Source organism: Sander vitreus, chromosome 20 (assembly GCF_031162955.1).
Source record: "Sander vitreus isolate 19-12246 chromosome 20, sanVit1, whole genome shotgun sequence".
In the NCBI taxonomy this organism is placed as follows: domain Eukaryota; kingdom Metazoa; phylum Chordata; class Actinopteri; order Perciformes; family Percidae; genus Sander; species Sander vitreus.
Genome location: NC_135874.1, coordinates 17014039 through 17027944, shown reverse-complemented (window position 1 = coordinate 17027944; position 13906 = coordinate 17014039). Strand labels below are relative to the sequence as shown.

Here is a 13906-nt window from a genome sequence, read left to right as displayed (position 1 = left end):
GAGGGAAATATCTGGTTCTTTAGCTGCTCTATGTTCACCAGCTAGACATGTAGCATAAAGTGGGTTTTATATCTTTTCTGCTGAAAACAGCTGCAGCACAAAATGACTACCAAAACAATTAGCTGAAAGACACTAAAACACTCTCTAGTGCTGTGGGGAACTGCACAGCAGAATTATGGGTTTGTCACTAAGAGCGACTCTTTTCACATTACACGTAGTAATATGATTCATTGTAATTATAAAAAATAATGACTATAGGCGCTTGGGGAAAATACTTATATAGTGAAATACAGTGATGAACCCTTCAACAGGCTCTCGTTTATGTGTGCGAGTCAGTGGTTTCGAGGTGGTAGGGAGTACCTGTGACAGGTGCAGACTCCAGGTAATTGACATGATGCAAAGAGACAAGGCGATGAGTCACCCCGGCCCTCAGCGAGCTCCCCTGCTTAACCTGCAGCAACTCATCTACGATTACCTATTTATAACCCTTCCCAAGCAGTCCCACAACCACAGACAGAAGGGGAAATATGGCTTCCTCTGTGCTCTGTTTTGCTCAGAAGCATATTGAAGGCATAACGCTAAATCCTCTGCTGTTTAATAGATGCCTTAATAGGTTTAATGGAAAATCTTAAAGCAGAGAGCTCCAACATATGCAGGCTGGTCCCATGACACATCAGGGATGGCAGCTCTGACAGGGTTGGGCACATTTAATTGTGAATTCTTCTTTCTGGACTAATGGGATAGACTGTGAATAAAACCATATCCCGGCAAGTCGTACAGCAGACTGTCATGCCTGGCTGACTCATCACTTGGTACACCTGCACACACTCACCACAGGATTAACGTGTTCATTAGCACTAATAATGTTTGAAATGGTAATCCTCTGAGGTATTATTTACTATTAATTATTATTAATACAATGTACACAGCTAGAATATATATATATATATATATATATATATATATATATATATATATATATATATATATATATATATATATATGTTTTTTACAACTAGGACTTCTGGCACAGCATCCCTACATTAGAGGGAATCCATCATATTAATGATCCCGAGGCCACTTCATTATTCACAGAGAAGCAGCTCGGCTGTCCAAATAAATTATCATTGGTGTTCCATTAATGGAAGTTTTCAAATCTTGCCACGGAGGATGCCATTAATCTGCACATAGCGTTCCTCCAGAGTGGAACGATCTGTGAAGATGAGAAGCTCCCCACTGTCCTCGTTCACGTTCCTTCTGTGGAAAGAAGTCCAGTTGTGATTGACGTTAACTACTGCGGCTCCAGACTGGATCGTCTCCAGAGATGCACACTTTGCATTTTCTATGTACTGCTAAAGAGATATGTTTATAGGTGAAGGGTAGAGCTACAAAGTGGTACTTCTGTCTGAAATGGGGGATGACAAACTCCGACCTCTCCCCTCCTGATGGAGCACTTCCAGCTAATTCAACACATATTGCATTTGTGTGTTAGATAATTGCAAAGCCAAAAAGCCTCTGCCGGCCCCTCGGGACTTCGCCACACATCCATTCCCCCTGCACCGGCACACAGACGTGGGCCAACTTCCAGACACATACTGTTAATATTCTGATTGGACATTTGTAGAAGAACCTTGAAAAGTCACATACTGTGCAACTTTCTAACACTTTAATGAAATTGCTTCTCATAAGTTGGCATTCACCGACTATTATGTTTTTCATTATGACATCCTACTGTAGGAATCAAACTCATTTTCATTTTCTCTGGATGTAAGAGGGCAATAAATCCATTTCCTTTAATGCTATACAGAGCTATAGACCTTAACAAATAACTAAGGTGAAGTTCTGAAATACGGCTCTCTGAATTTAATTCTGTGGGAGCCTGACAGCAGTGTTTATGGTAAACAAACTGAGCTTTATAAAAGAAGCTTTCATCGTGCTTGTCAGCTCTGAAGCTAAATTTGTTCCTTTGGAAGAAATATCCAGTGCCTGAAGGTGTTCAGTTGGATCTGTTATTTATTTCCTCACCTACCTACTATATTATTCATCACCAACTCAAATGTGCATACTCTCTCTGCCCATAACAAGACATGGCACTGTCATCCACTTCCTGGCCAGCTCATTGTACCCTGAGTCAGGTGGAGAATACGAGGCAGTATTTAGCTATGGCATTCGTGAGTTTTCAATTTGAGGCTTGCAGCATTCCTCCAGGTCTGAAAGGAGCTCCAGCCTCTGTTGCTGCCAAAATCTTCCCATATGCTGAACCTCCTCCTGCTCTTGCACCTGAACCTGGCGCCGCAGGGATTGAAGCCCCACTGTTTTCTGCAAACTGACCTCTTTGGCCAAATGGATGAAACACTGGTCTGCGATGAACACCAGCAGCAGAAAAATATAAGAATTGGTTGACAACTTTTGATATGAAAAGAATGAAACAGATATGGTTTAAATTGTGCTGTACACAAATGTATCTAAACTACACTGCAAATGTGAATTTCCAAGTATTCAGACCGATTTAATTGTGTATTCTTTGCTCTTTTTCATCAGTCCAATGGGCTGTTTCAGTGGTCAGAGGTGCTCTATTGGCATATGCTTTGTTAAAGTGTTTAATCAAACAGGAAATAATGCACAGAACGGCCATGTGGGAAAAGCTGCTTAAATCTCCACTTTCCTTGCCTTAAAAGCCAGCTAGGCCAGATCAAATTAAGTGGTTTGATACTTTCTCTGCCAATCGGCTTAGGGTGATTAATTCCCTAAAGTGTTTAAATGATTAAAGCTGGTTAATGGGCCCCAGGAAAGTTCATGGTGTCAAGAGTTGGCTGTGATATCAAACAGTGGTGGAGGAAAGTACAATAAGTAAAAAGTAAGTAAAAACATGTTCTGCTTTAGTGTTGCTTTGTCAGTCAACAGCACATGAATACCTGCAGCTCTAATAATCTTTTTGTTTCTTGAAATAACAGGATTCTGAGGAGAAAATTCTTGACAAATTGTGCATCTGCTATGTAGTGACACAGTGCCTAAATATAGAGTGGAAAATGGAGCAGCAGAAAGGAGCACAGTGAGGACCATAAATATTCACAGTCCATCTACAGAAGGCTGGCAGAAGCTTGGTCCAAGGAGAAATTCTCTCTTTTCACTAATTATCCCTAATGTAGCACCACTGAGGTGTACTGGTTTTACCTATATACTGCCACTTTTTTTTAGATTTGGATGTTTTGCATATGTTCCTGTGCCATTTTGACACAGATCTTCATTAGAAAATGTTACTCTGAATCCTGTCGTGAAGGTTGAAGGAGAGAGGAAGAAAGAATAATAATGGATAAACAGTTAGAGATTCTGGCCCCCTCCTCACCCCCTCTTCTAATATACTTGGCTCCTGAGGGAGAGGTATCCATCACGAAGATGGCCAGGCTGTTGATGATGCCACGTCGCCTAGTGCATGTGAACACAAGGTGACTCTGGGAGATAAACAGCTCATGTATGCCCAGTCTTATGAATGCAGCTCCATGTTTCCCCCATAAAGTGTCCATCAGCACCTTAATGCATCTCCCAGTGAAAGTGACAGAGCCTGGGCTTGCACATTATTAACTCCAGACATTTTTATGAGCCTGTGGAACAGAGTGCTCCTTCTGAATAAGATATGTGTCCAGTGTTCAGTGGCTATATATCAGTCTTTTCGTTTTTGGCATAGCATTACGGCCTCTGATAAGCACAGTTTTTAGTGTATTTGTGTCTAAACCACAGACGATGTCCCTGTAAATACTGTCGTTATGTCATTATTATTCTCCAGCGAGATCAAAATAAATAAGGCTTAGTTTAGCTGTTTGGAAAGTATTATGTCACCCATTTGCTTGCATGGAAAATACATCCATATTAATGTTATGTAAACAGTGTTTACAATGATAAATTGTGGCATGGAATCATAAGCAGCTTAGCAGAGTGGGGTTAAAGGCACAACCAAATTGGCAGGCTCATGATAAATGCATGGGATTTGTCTAAAATATTAATCAAATATAAATGTGCAATGAATTTAATAGTTGCTTACTCCTGAGCTATGTTTAGAAACACATTCAGAGCCATGCACATTGCAGGGACCATGGACAAGGAAATGAAGGTAAATTGGCACATAAAGAATAAAAGCTGAATTATGTGAAGAAGGGGAATCTTAAAATGCATGCAGCAGAGTGCTTTATTAAAATGTTCTTTGAAGATTTCGTATTGCGTGTTTTCTTCATTTAGTGGGCGTTCTCAGTGGGGAAGAATAAAACTTAAACAGCTTACAATTAAGTTGTGCAAGTAATACAAGCAATACAATTACTTCAGGACACTAATTTAATGAGTCTGCAACGTGGGAATGCTGGCTCATGTGATCTAAAATATATTTTAGTGGCTATCAACCTGTTTCTAAATGACTCTCTGCTTATGCAAGGAGGCAAAACGGCACCTTTTTTTGGGGGGAGAGGGGGGGGCACATGAGACACTGAGCTGTAGGAAGACGCCCAGGCAAGGCAAGTAGCGTTTGGAAATGTCAAATCCGTGGTCGCTATTAGAGTTTACAGCGCGCCACACACAGCCAATGGGTTGGCTGGAGCCTCTGTCGGAGTTGTTTTGGAGCCTGAGCTCAGCGTGATACTGTGCGTAAAATCTACGGCTCGCAGCAGCGTGCCATGGCAGGCAGAGCTCAGCGAGCAAAGTCCATTGTCACACACACGGAATAACTTCCTTTTAAAAGGATGTCATATGTTGCGCTACGATGGCAGTTTCCCAAAACTGATGATGTGAAGCAGAAACGTGGGTCCGTCCGTCTTCATCGACTCAGTTGCGCGGAGAAACGATGCTGAGCAAAGCTGCGGCAGGATTTTCCACTACAGGTAAGATGATTTTCGGAGGTGTTTCGCTACTTGTAGGCTATAGTAAAAAAATATTCTTCGCCTTTTATTTCAGAGTAGATATGAGATCTCTTTATAATACAAAAGAGCAAAAAAAGTCAAGAAATATGAAGATTTCCGTCATGATCAGCTATATAAAATTTGAAAATGCAGTATTTGCAATTTTATGAGCGGTTAAAAAAGGTGTGATTTCATCAAAATAATGAAAATTGTGTGCTAGTGTGTTTTTGTGAGAGAAATTCATATAGATATATGATTACACTGTAAAGACAAAAACAGAGGAAAGAGAAGACCATTAATAATTGTGGAGTCTAAGCACACACTCACATGTGCTAAGTGCACATCTTAATGGTGTGAGATCAATTATTAGTGGATGTGGGATGTGGTTTTTGTTGTCTAATGTAGTGTGTAATGGAATTCCCTGTTATCTGGAGAGTGGCTCAACCTCAGAATTATTTGAGAATGGAAACCGCAGGACACAGTGTTGAAGATACTGAGTCTTGGGTGTGTGGCCTCAGATTCAGCCACTGGCCCACATTATTCATGCACTGAAACCTATAGTGACTCATGATCAGGATATGATCTTTTTCTCGGGTCACAAGGCCAAAGGTCTGCTGCAGATCTACGTGTCTTCTCTGTGGGCCAGGATGACATTGCATATGTAGAAAATGCAAACAAATACAGTATCAGCTATGTGTTGTGAGGGTTCTTTATTTATAGTTTTTTGTTGAGAGGCTTTGATATAAGTCTTGAGGATCATGTTGTTGCACTCGATGGCATTTCATTTTTGGGTGTTAATGTTATTTTTCCCAGCCCAGGTTGTTTGTGTCCAGGTCTGTGCAACTCAATCGCCTCCCAAACCTCATAAATCAAGCCCTGCCATACCTCTTTTTTTCTAATGTGTGAAAAAACCTCTACAGTTTCTTGTGTATTACCACCCAGTGGCTCATTTCTCACTACAGTACTTTCAACAAAAAAAGTGTGAAATGACTCTGACTTGATTTGCTACTTTCTACTAATTCCAAAACATGACACAGTTGCCTCTATGGCTTTTTTCTGATTTCATCGTAACATGAACGATTAATTTGATGGATGAGGTCTTTCTTGGCCAAAGGGGGCTGAACCATTGTAAGTGTTTAGTCAAATCTGGACATGCTCACACAGCCTCTAATGGCGGACGTGTTGCCTTAGTGACGGCCTCTCCTGACAGTCTTACTGTGTTGTTGTTTTATGTTTTTTACCTGATCTTCCACTCATTTGAAAACATTCAGGATAACTGAGAGAGGCCAGTTCACAGACAGTCAAAGTAATCAGTATGCAGTGCAAAATATAGCAGAGCTCTGCACACTTCCCCCCCGTTTTCAATACAGGCAGCCGTGATATAGGAAGACATTTTTTCCCTACATGTTTGTATGAATCTGAGGGTGTGAGATGCAACAGTTGACCATACAGCAGATGGTGATTTTATGGCCCAGACTGGTGAGAACTTGTGAGAGGAATGCTGATTGCCAAGCAAGATGAAATATTTCCTGCACTGAATTCATGTCCTAGATTATAACATTACTAAAAACCCAATGTTGGATCTGAGCTACTGGATGGATTAACTGCATTTTCCCCAAGAATGTACCATCATTTAAACAAACTGCTTGTCATTTATTGCTTTTAAAGTTTGTATTAATCACATTTAATTGCAACTGTACTTATTTCCAGCTACCAGACTGCCAAATCCTTTTTGGACTTCATCCTCTGATCCACTGGACATTTGAACTTGCCATCATGGAGAGCCTCAGTGAGCTCCAGAACCCCTTGCTAGACAAAACCAGCAGACAAAAGGTGCACAACGATTACCAGGGTTACCAGTGTGACTACTCGAGTCAGCCCTACCAGGACAGCCTCATTGGCTACTACTACACTGGGACTGGGACTAATGGCAAGCATAAGACTCAACAGTTCCTGGATGCCACATCCCTGCATCTGGCTGTGGAGGCTTTCTACAGGCCCAACTTTATCCTGTACAAGGACGACGTGAGCCTTCACAGCAAGGACTCCAAGAGCGAGAGCTTTGAGACCACTTTCACAGAGAGTAAGGACACTGTGCTGGATGGAGCTTCCACAGAAAACCCTCTGGACAGCGTACAAGGAGAGAAGGATGCAAAGATTCAGACGGTGTCCTATGATGTGGAAGAGGAGCAGGGTCCTGAGTATGAGGTCAGAGGTCACACCAAATAAATATGTATATGGCAGTCTCCAGTGCTTTAGTGGTATTGTATTTAGAGATCTAGGTGCCTGATATACTGGGTCCATACTGTAGCCTGATACATGATTATAGAGGTTTTTCACTCTTGCTACACGCTAAAGGGAATAATCACTTTAACTATACAGCTCAAAGAGCACATTGATGCAAGTAAGAGCCATTTGGCAGTGCTTGACAGTGGTATTAGAATATTGAGTTGCTATATGAAATTAAAGGCGTTACAAGACTTACTCATAACTGTCAGGGCCATCTTTCAGCAGAAAGTGAGTCATGGCGTGGATAGTGACGCTTATTATTTAATTTACCATTCTAATAGACTGCCAGTGTGATTCATGCTTATTTCTCTTCTCTAAATGGTCAATTTGCTGGAGTCTTTCATATCTAGTGCAGGGTAATTGTGCGTTTTTTTATAATTACATTCTAAGAAAATCATCTCAAGTTTATCTATCCAGGCTATTGTTCTTTTAGGACTATAACTACACTCTCTGAAGAACAGCGTGACAGCAAAAAAGAAAAGTCTTTTTCAGAAGTGGTAAAATCTAATTTCATCCAGGGACTTTGTGAAGTACCGAGGGCTCTGAGCTGGCAGAGGAAGAAGTATAGCACCCTAACTGGGCTGATGATCACGCCAGCTCTTGTCACTCGGAGGCCTGGCAGATAGATAGAGACACGGTAGTGACTGCCATTAATGCCATAAGTAATGCCGTGCTGTGAGGGTATTAAGCGGGTCTCCGCTGATGCATGGCTGTCGGAGCAGGTGAGCCTGGAGCCAAAGTTATTCCATGTCAATTCAAAAGAGCAAATTAATCTGATGAACGGGTTCTCAGATGAAAGTTGGGTTGCCAGCTGGAATATGAGACTTTTTGCTCAGCATCTGTGTTTCTTTATTTTCCCTTCCTGCGTGTCTGTAATGTGTGTGCGCTTCTGTGCTAAGACTCATGCCCTTTGTGAATCATGAAAACAGACACAAACAGTGCCAGATGTGTGTTGACGCAAAGAAGTCAATTTAAACTTTAAGAGGACTTTCACAGCTCACACAATTTCTGCTGCAGTTTTCCATCATAATACAACCAGTTTTTGTCAGCATCAGTGGCGGGCCATGTATTTTACACCTAGGCCTTTAGCACTATCCTACAGCAATAAACCACCTTTGAATAACCTCACCATGACACTAGGGCATTATAGTGATTTAACACAAGGCACAACACCTAGAGCAGAATACACTATTGCAGAGACCTGAATACATTGTGACTGAAGCCATCACTTTCAAGCAGCATAGCATATAGGCCTAGTCCAAATTAATGTAATTACCAAAGAAACAAAGACAAACCCACGACAACCGGTCACATTTATTCATACGACAACCACAAAGCGATCAACAACACAAATTACACAATTAGGAATCAACAGGCTTCCCCACAAATTCCAGCCAAGCTGCTGGGGCTCGACACACATGCCACCACGTACACACAAGGGCACAGCAGCCACTGATACTGCTCAAATTCATTCAGTCATTGCCTGCTGTGGTGTGCTGGGGAGGCAGCATTAAGAAGAGAGACGCTGGGCGACTGAACAGGCTGGTAAGGAAAGCTGGCTCTGTTGTTGGCATTGAGCTGGAGTCACTCATAGCAACTGCAGAGAAACGGACCATGAGTAGGACGCTGGCGATCATGGACAATGACTGCCACCCACTACACAGCACGCTCTTCAAACAGAGGAGCATGTTCAGTGGCAGACTTCTGTCACTGTCATGCTCAACAGACCAGGTTGAGGAGGTCCTTTGTCCCCAGGGCCATCCAACTCTTCAATACCACACAAAGGGGAATTTTCAGCATGAGTCTGTCTCGCTCAGCCCCTACCATTATATCACTTTGTCTGCTGTACACCACACTGTCTTATAGGCTATATTAGCCATCCTACACAATATGGACTGTGGTCATAACATCTACATCTTATAACTTATTCCCTGTTAAATATTGTTATTAATGTATATTATTTCTGTTTGTCAAGCAATTCTAATTACATTATGTTTACATTCTTGTCTTTTCATAGTCATAGTTAATATTTAATAATAAGCTATTGCACTGTTCAATCCCTGCACTGTTCTCTTTTGCACTACCACCATTGCACACAGTCTACCATAGCACCTTTAACTCTTTACATTTCTGTGAGTGATTTTTATGTATGTGAGATATATGTGTGTATGTGTGTTTGTTGTGTTATGGTTGTCTAAGCTACTGGATGCCTAAAATTTAGTATCTATCGATCTATCTATCTAAATCTCTAACACCAGCAGCAAAGATCTAAAGCAAGCCGTAAAAGCTAGAAAAATCTGTTTAATAAAATGTATAAAAATCCATTAAACTTACCCAAGTTGCTCATCATTTGAAAAAAAAAAGTACATCCCCCTTGCTTTCATTAACTTTACATCTAAAAATCTAAAAAAAACTTGAACTAACGTTACTGTTACGGTTATGTGACGCTAGCTAGTTTTGCTTCTCGGCCACCGAATACTAACTTGTCCGAAAAATGCCGACGTGGGTGGCTGGGCTAACTAGAAGGCTCATGGTCTGTCAAAGAATACGCTCAAAATTCTGAAGGCCTCAGAGTAGATTTTTCACCCGGAGACAGCACAGGGGAAAATCTGATTGGATAAACCAAGGGAGAGAGCAGCAATGAAATCACAGTAATAGACTCGTGGGAACGTACTTTGTAAAATTAAATTAATAAATAAATATATAGGCTATATATTTTAGAAATTATTATAGATATAATTATAAATATATAATTGTCTGATTCTGACAATCTCTTGGCCAGCAAGCCCTGACGGCCCACCCCTAGTCAGCATTAGAGGATGGATACCCAAATCGAGCCTGTTGGCAGGGCCGGGTTCAGACAGATATTTAGAAATGATGTTGATGTCACATCAGCGCAATCAGGCAATGAACATTTTAAATTAAACAGCTTATTAACGTGCGCTTGTTGCCCCGTGTGCGCTGATGTGCTCATCTGTTGACATTTCCGAATGCCTTCTCACAGTTGCTTAATAAAAGCGGGCTTTCCACACAAACAAACGTACATGTGTCATTAGTATAAGAAAAAATTTTGATTTTAACTGTGTCGGGCTCGGATCGGGCTTGGACATAAATATCTTAATGCCTGTCGGGATCAGGCCGGGCTTGGTTACTGTTCTGTCGGGCTCAGGCCGGGCTCGGACAGAAAAATGCAGCCGGATCCGCACTCTAGTCAGCATGTGTTTTTTATACTACTTACTGTAACCCATATCGTCACTGTACATTTCTATGATGCCTCATCCTTTGTTTAGATCCAGCAACAGAAAAACAGGTATTGTAACTTCACAATAGTAAATCTACAACTGTCTATCAGCAGAAGTAAGACAACTGTGTGACAGAGAAAAATAAATTGCAGGTAACAAAGTAACAAGAGCATGTAGGTGATGCCACTGTGATTGCCACAAGTAACAGGGTGCAGGGGTCTGTGTGTGCCCTGCTGTGGAGTCAACTGTCCCCTCCAGACCCTAACTAGGCCTCAGAGAGCACTGTGCCTCTGCGGAGCCCCATCAGCTATACTGGCATCAGCCCAGACTGGGAGTGCGTCCCCAGGCGGCCGGACTCAGTGTCAGGCAGGATGTCAGTAGGTCTGAATGCACCAGTCACTCAGAAATGTTATCAGGTCTTGCTATAAAGATAAAAGGAGATACTGCTGTTTGTACCCACCGGTTTATTCATGTGATGTCAGATTATGTGGTTATGACCAGCTGCTGTTTTGATGGATCACAGCCGGCTGTCCAGGTGGACAGTGTTCATAAAGCAGATAACAGGGAGCTTTATAATCTTCTTTTGGCAAAGGTAGCTGTTTGGAACCTGTTTGGATAGTATATAGCACTGCTATCCTCCACTTCCCTCTAACATCTAAATATGGTTTCGACACAGTAATAATTATTAGATCCTGTGGTTTGGTCAATGTAGATCAGCATTCTCAGAAGCAAAGAAAATTTTGCACAAGCTTAAAAACTTAGTTGTCAGCAAACACATATAGTTCCTTTCTTCTTTGCCTGCCTCCCTGACTGTTCTTTAATTACCTCTAAAAATGGCTGGTTCAGTTCCTGCCTTACATATTGATTTTTATTTTGTGCCTTCCTTTTACCCACTTTAATTGATCCCTGAAGGCAGCAAGACTAACAAATGAAACCTGCTCCTTACGGAGGCTATTTATTTAGACAAACATCCACTCCGTCCCTGGGACAGCTGACAGAAGTAAGGTAACGTCCTCTTAAAAGGTCACCCATGCAGTCAGATTGCCATTCCTGCTGCAGGCGCGATGTGCCGATGTAGTCTGAGTGGCGTTCAAGCCCTTGTGGCCCTGAGTTTGAGTATGGAGGCACAGTAAAGGAGCCTGTTGTAAGATGCCGGGTATATTGAGGAGAGATGGTGGAGGTCTCTCATGCTGTAGAAGCAATTGAGCACATAAATGACCCTGTCTTCTTGCTGTTTCTCCTGTCACCTTGCAATGATGGAACAATCCGTCAATCCTCTGTTATCTGTAAGGCCGCTCATGGGTGTTGACAGAGGCATCAAATCCTTTCTGGCTGGCTGAGCACATCCTGTCCTGGGTGGTGGTGGTGGTACAAGGGCAGATACACTGGCCTTGTGGGGGGGGGGGGGGGGAGGGCATGACTTGTCAAGCTACACCAAGTACCAAGATGTCCAAGTACACTTGACTATCTACACGTGTCAACCTGACCCCATTATTATTTAGGTGTCAGTCTCAAGATCACCTTTTGTCTCTTTTTGTCAGTGTGTAGTTTGTCTACAAGCAGTCATGTAAAAAAGTGTATCATCATCATCATCCTCTCCTTTTCTGACATTTAACTATCCTTCATCAACCCGCTGTCTTCCAGAGTGACAGCTCCAGTGACAGTGAGAGCGAGGACAACTTCATCGTGCTGCCCCCTCGGGATTACCTGGGCCTAGCCATCTTCTCCATGCTCTGCTGCTTCTGGCCCTTGGGCATCGTTGCCTTTTACTACTCTCACAAGGTAAAGGAGACCAGAGACCTCAAGCCTGTCATTAAGTCTGATTACACTGCATTCCATTTAAGGTCAGCGAGCACAAGCACTCAGACAAGTGCTACTGCAGCCCATTTTACACCCTGTGACCCTCCTCTCAGTTGTTTCAGATGATTTACTATGTAAATTCAGCAGGTTCGGACCACTTGTCAGTGAGTCCACTTTAGGAAACCATTAACATTGAGGTTTTGGTCCGCAGTATGTTCTGTGTGAGCATGTGCACTGTGATTACATTATTTTAAGTTGTTCATCCATCCTGTAGCTGAGACCTTGGTCTAATGTCAGGATCTTTCTGGTCCGAAAAGATTAGGCTCACGTCCAGCAACCTCAAGCAAAGCACAGCATATCTTAATGGTTTTGCAACATCTTCCACAATAATTGCAGAGACAATAATACCAGAAAAGAATGTGTCAGAAGAAAAAATAAAGGCCAGGCTCATTTCTTTGATAGGAAACCAAAACACCCAAACAACACATTTGTCACTGTCAGAGGCATAATGACCTAATTGCCATGGTAACTAATGGCTACCCAAGAGCATTTCTTGTTTTCTCTCCTTTAACTGTGGCTTAACACCTACTCATACACTCTGTGCTGATGAGTAACACACCGGCTCATTTCATCCTCTCCTTTGTTTTGTCAGACAGGCAAGGCCATCGCTAAGGGAGACTTCTCCAGAGCAGGAATGAGCTCCAGAAGAGCTTTATTCCTGGCTGCTCTTTCCATCACCATTGGAACAGGGATGTATGTGGGGGTGGTTGTGGCCCTCATAGCCTACCTGTCTAAGCCTGGACATGTATAGCACTGAGACCGGTTTGCTTGGGGGGATTTGCCTGTGCTGTTTATGAAAGAAGCTATATGAAGAGAAAAGACTAAACCAGAAAGACAGAGAGAAAAGAAGAAGAAAAAAAAAACAAGATGTGTGGATGGAGTATTACTTGGAATGGCAGGACTGCATATTGATCCGGACTGAATCTTTATTTCTGGGATACAACACTCCAAGGTATTCCACCACCACAAAAGGAAGAAAAGACAGTGCTGGGAAGAATGTCTACTCTTCCACAAAGACTGTGCTGTACTAATATGTTAGAAAAAAACGGTAAAGTAAAGAACAGTAAAGAACTACCTACATTTTATCACATTAGTCATTTACAGCAGTTTTATTTAACTTCATAAGTAGGCGTTTTCTCTGCCAATATGATTGCAGATTGTGTATTGTCCACTTTGTATTTGAGTTTCTTGGAGAAAGTGGACCCTTAATAGAAAGAGAAAAAATTGTACACAAAGTTGCTGAGCAGTGGTCAAGAGGGTTATCTGTGTTTATTGTGTACTGTTAATCTAGTCAATAAATACATTTGGCATGAATAATGAAACATCTTCTGCCAAGTCTCTCATATTCTTATGCGTTGTCTCTTTGAGAGTAGTGTCTTTGAGCATCCACTTTTATACTAATAACATCCAGTTTATAACACAGTAGGCCTAAGTCTGGAACATGACGGCTAAGGTCGATGACAGGGTAATTGAGCTCAACTTAAAGGCTGGCGGGGTACATCACCAGACAAAAGGTTGTGAACACGACATGGATTGTGTGGTTAGAGAAGCCTGTCAGAGTGTATTGTCAACCATAGAGCGTTATATTGACAATTTGCTAATGCTGGCACAAGCCTCCGCTGTAACTGGCAT

At 42.0% G+C, this 13906-nt stretch overlaps 1 protein-coding gene across 1 annotated transcript; it reads left to right on the top strand.

Moving 5' to 3' along the window:
* Positions 1-4503: 4503 nt before the first annotated feature.
* LOC144535125 (synapse differentiation-inducing gene protein 1-like) lies at positions 4504-13583 on the top strand. Its single transcript, XM_078277416.1, has 4 exons — positions 4504-4865; positions 6594-7091; positions 12059-12196; positions 12867-13583. Exons 2-4 carry the CDS (start codon positions 6660-6662, stop codon positions 13023-13025), a joined length of 729 nt encoding a protein of 242 aa, XP_078133542.1. The 5' UTR covers positions 4504-4865; positions 6594-6659; the 3' UTR covers positions 13026-13583.
* The last annotated feature ends 323 nt before the right edge of the window (positions 13584-13906 follow it).

Coding starts and splice junctions, on each gene's coding strand:
- LOC144535125 (XM_078277416.1), top strand. CDS start 6,660: ATGGAGAGCCTCAGTGAGCTCCAGAACCCCTTGCTAGACAAAACCAGC. Junction 7,092..12,058: donor AGCAGGGTCCTGAGTATGAG/GTCAGAGGTCAC, acceptor GCTGTCTTCCAG/AGTGACAGCTCCAGTGACAG. Junction 12,197..12,866: donor CCTTTTACTACTCTCACAAG/GTAAAGGAGACC, acceptor TTGTTTTGTCAG/ACAGGCAAGGCCATCGCTAA.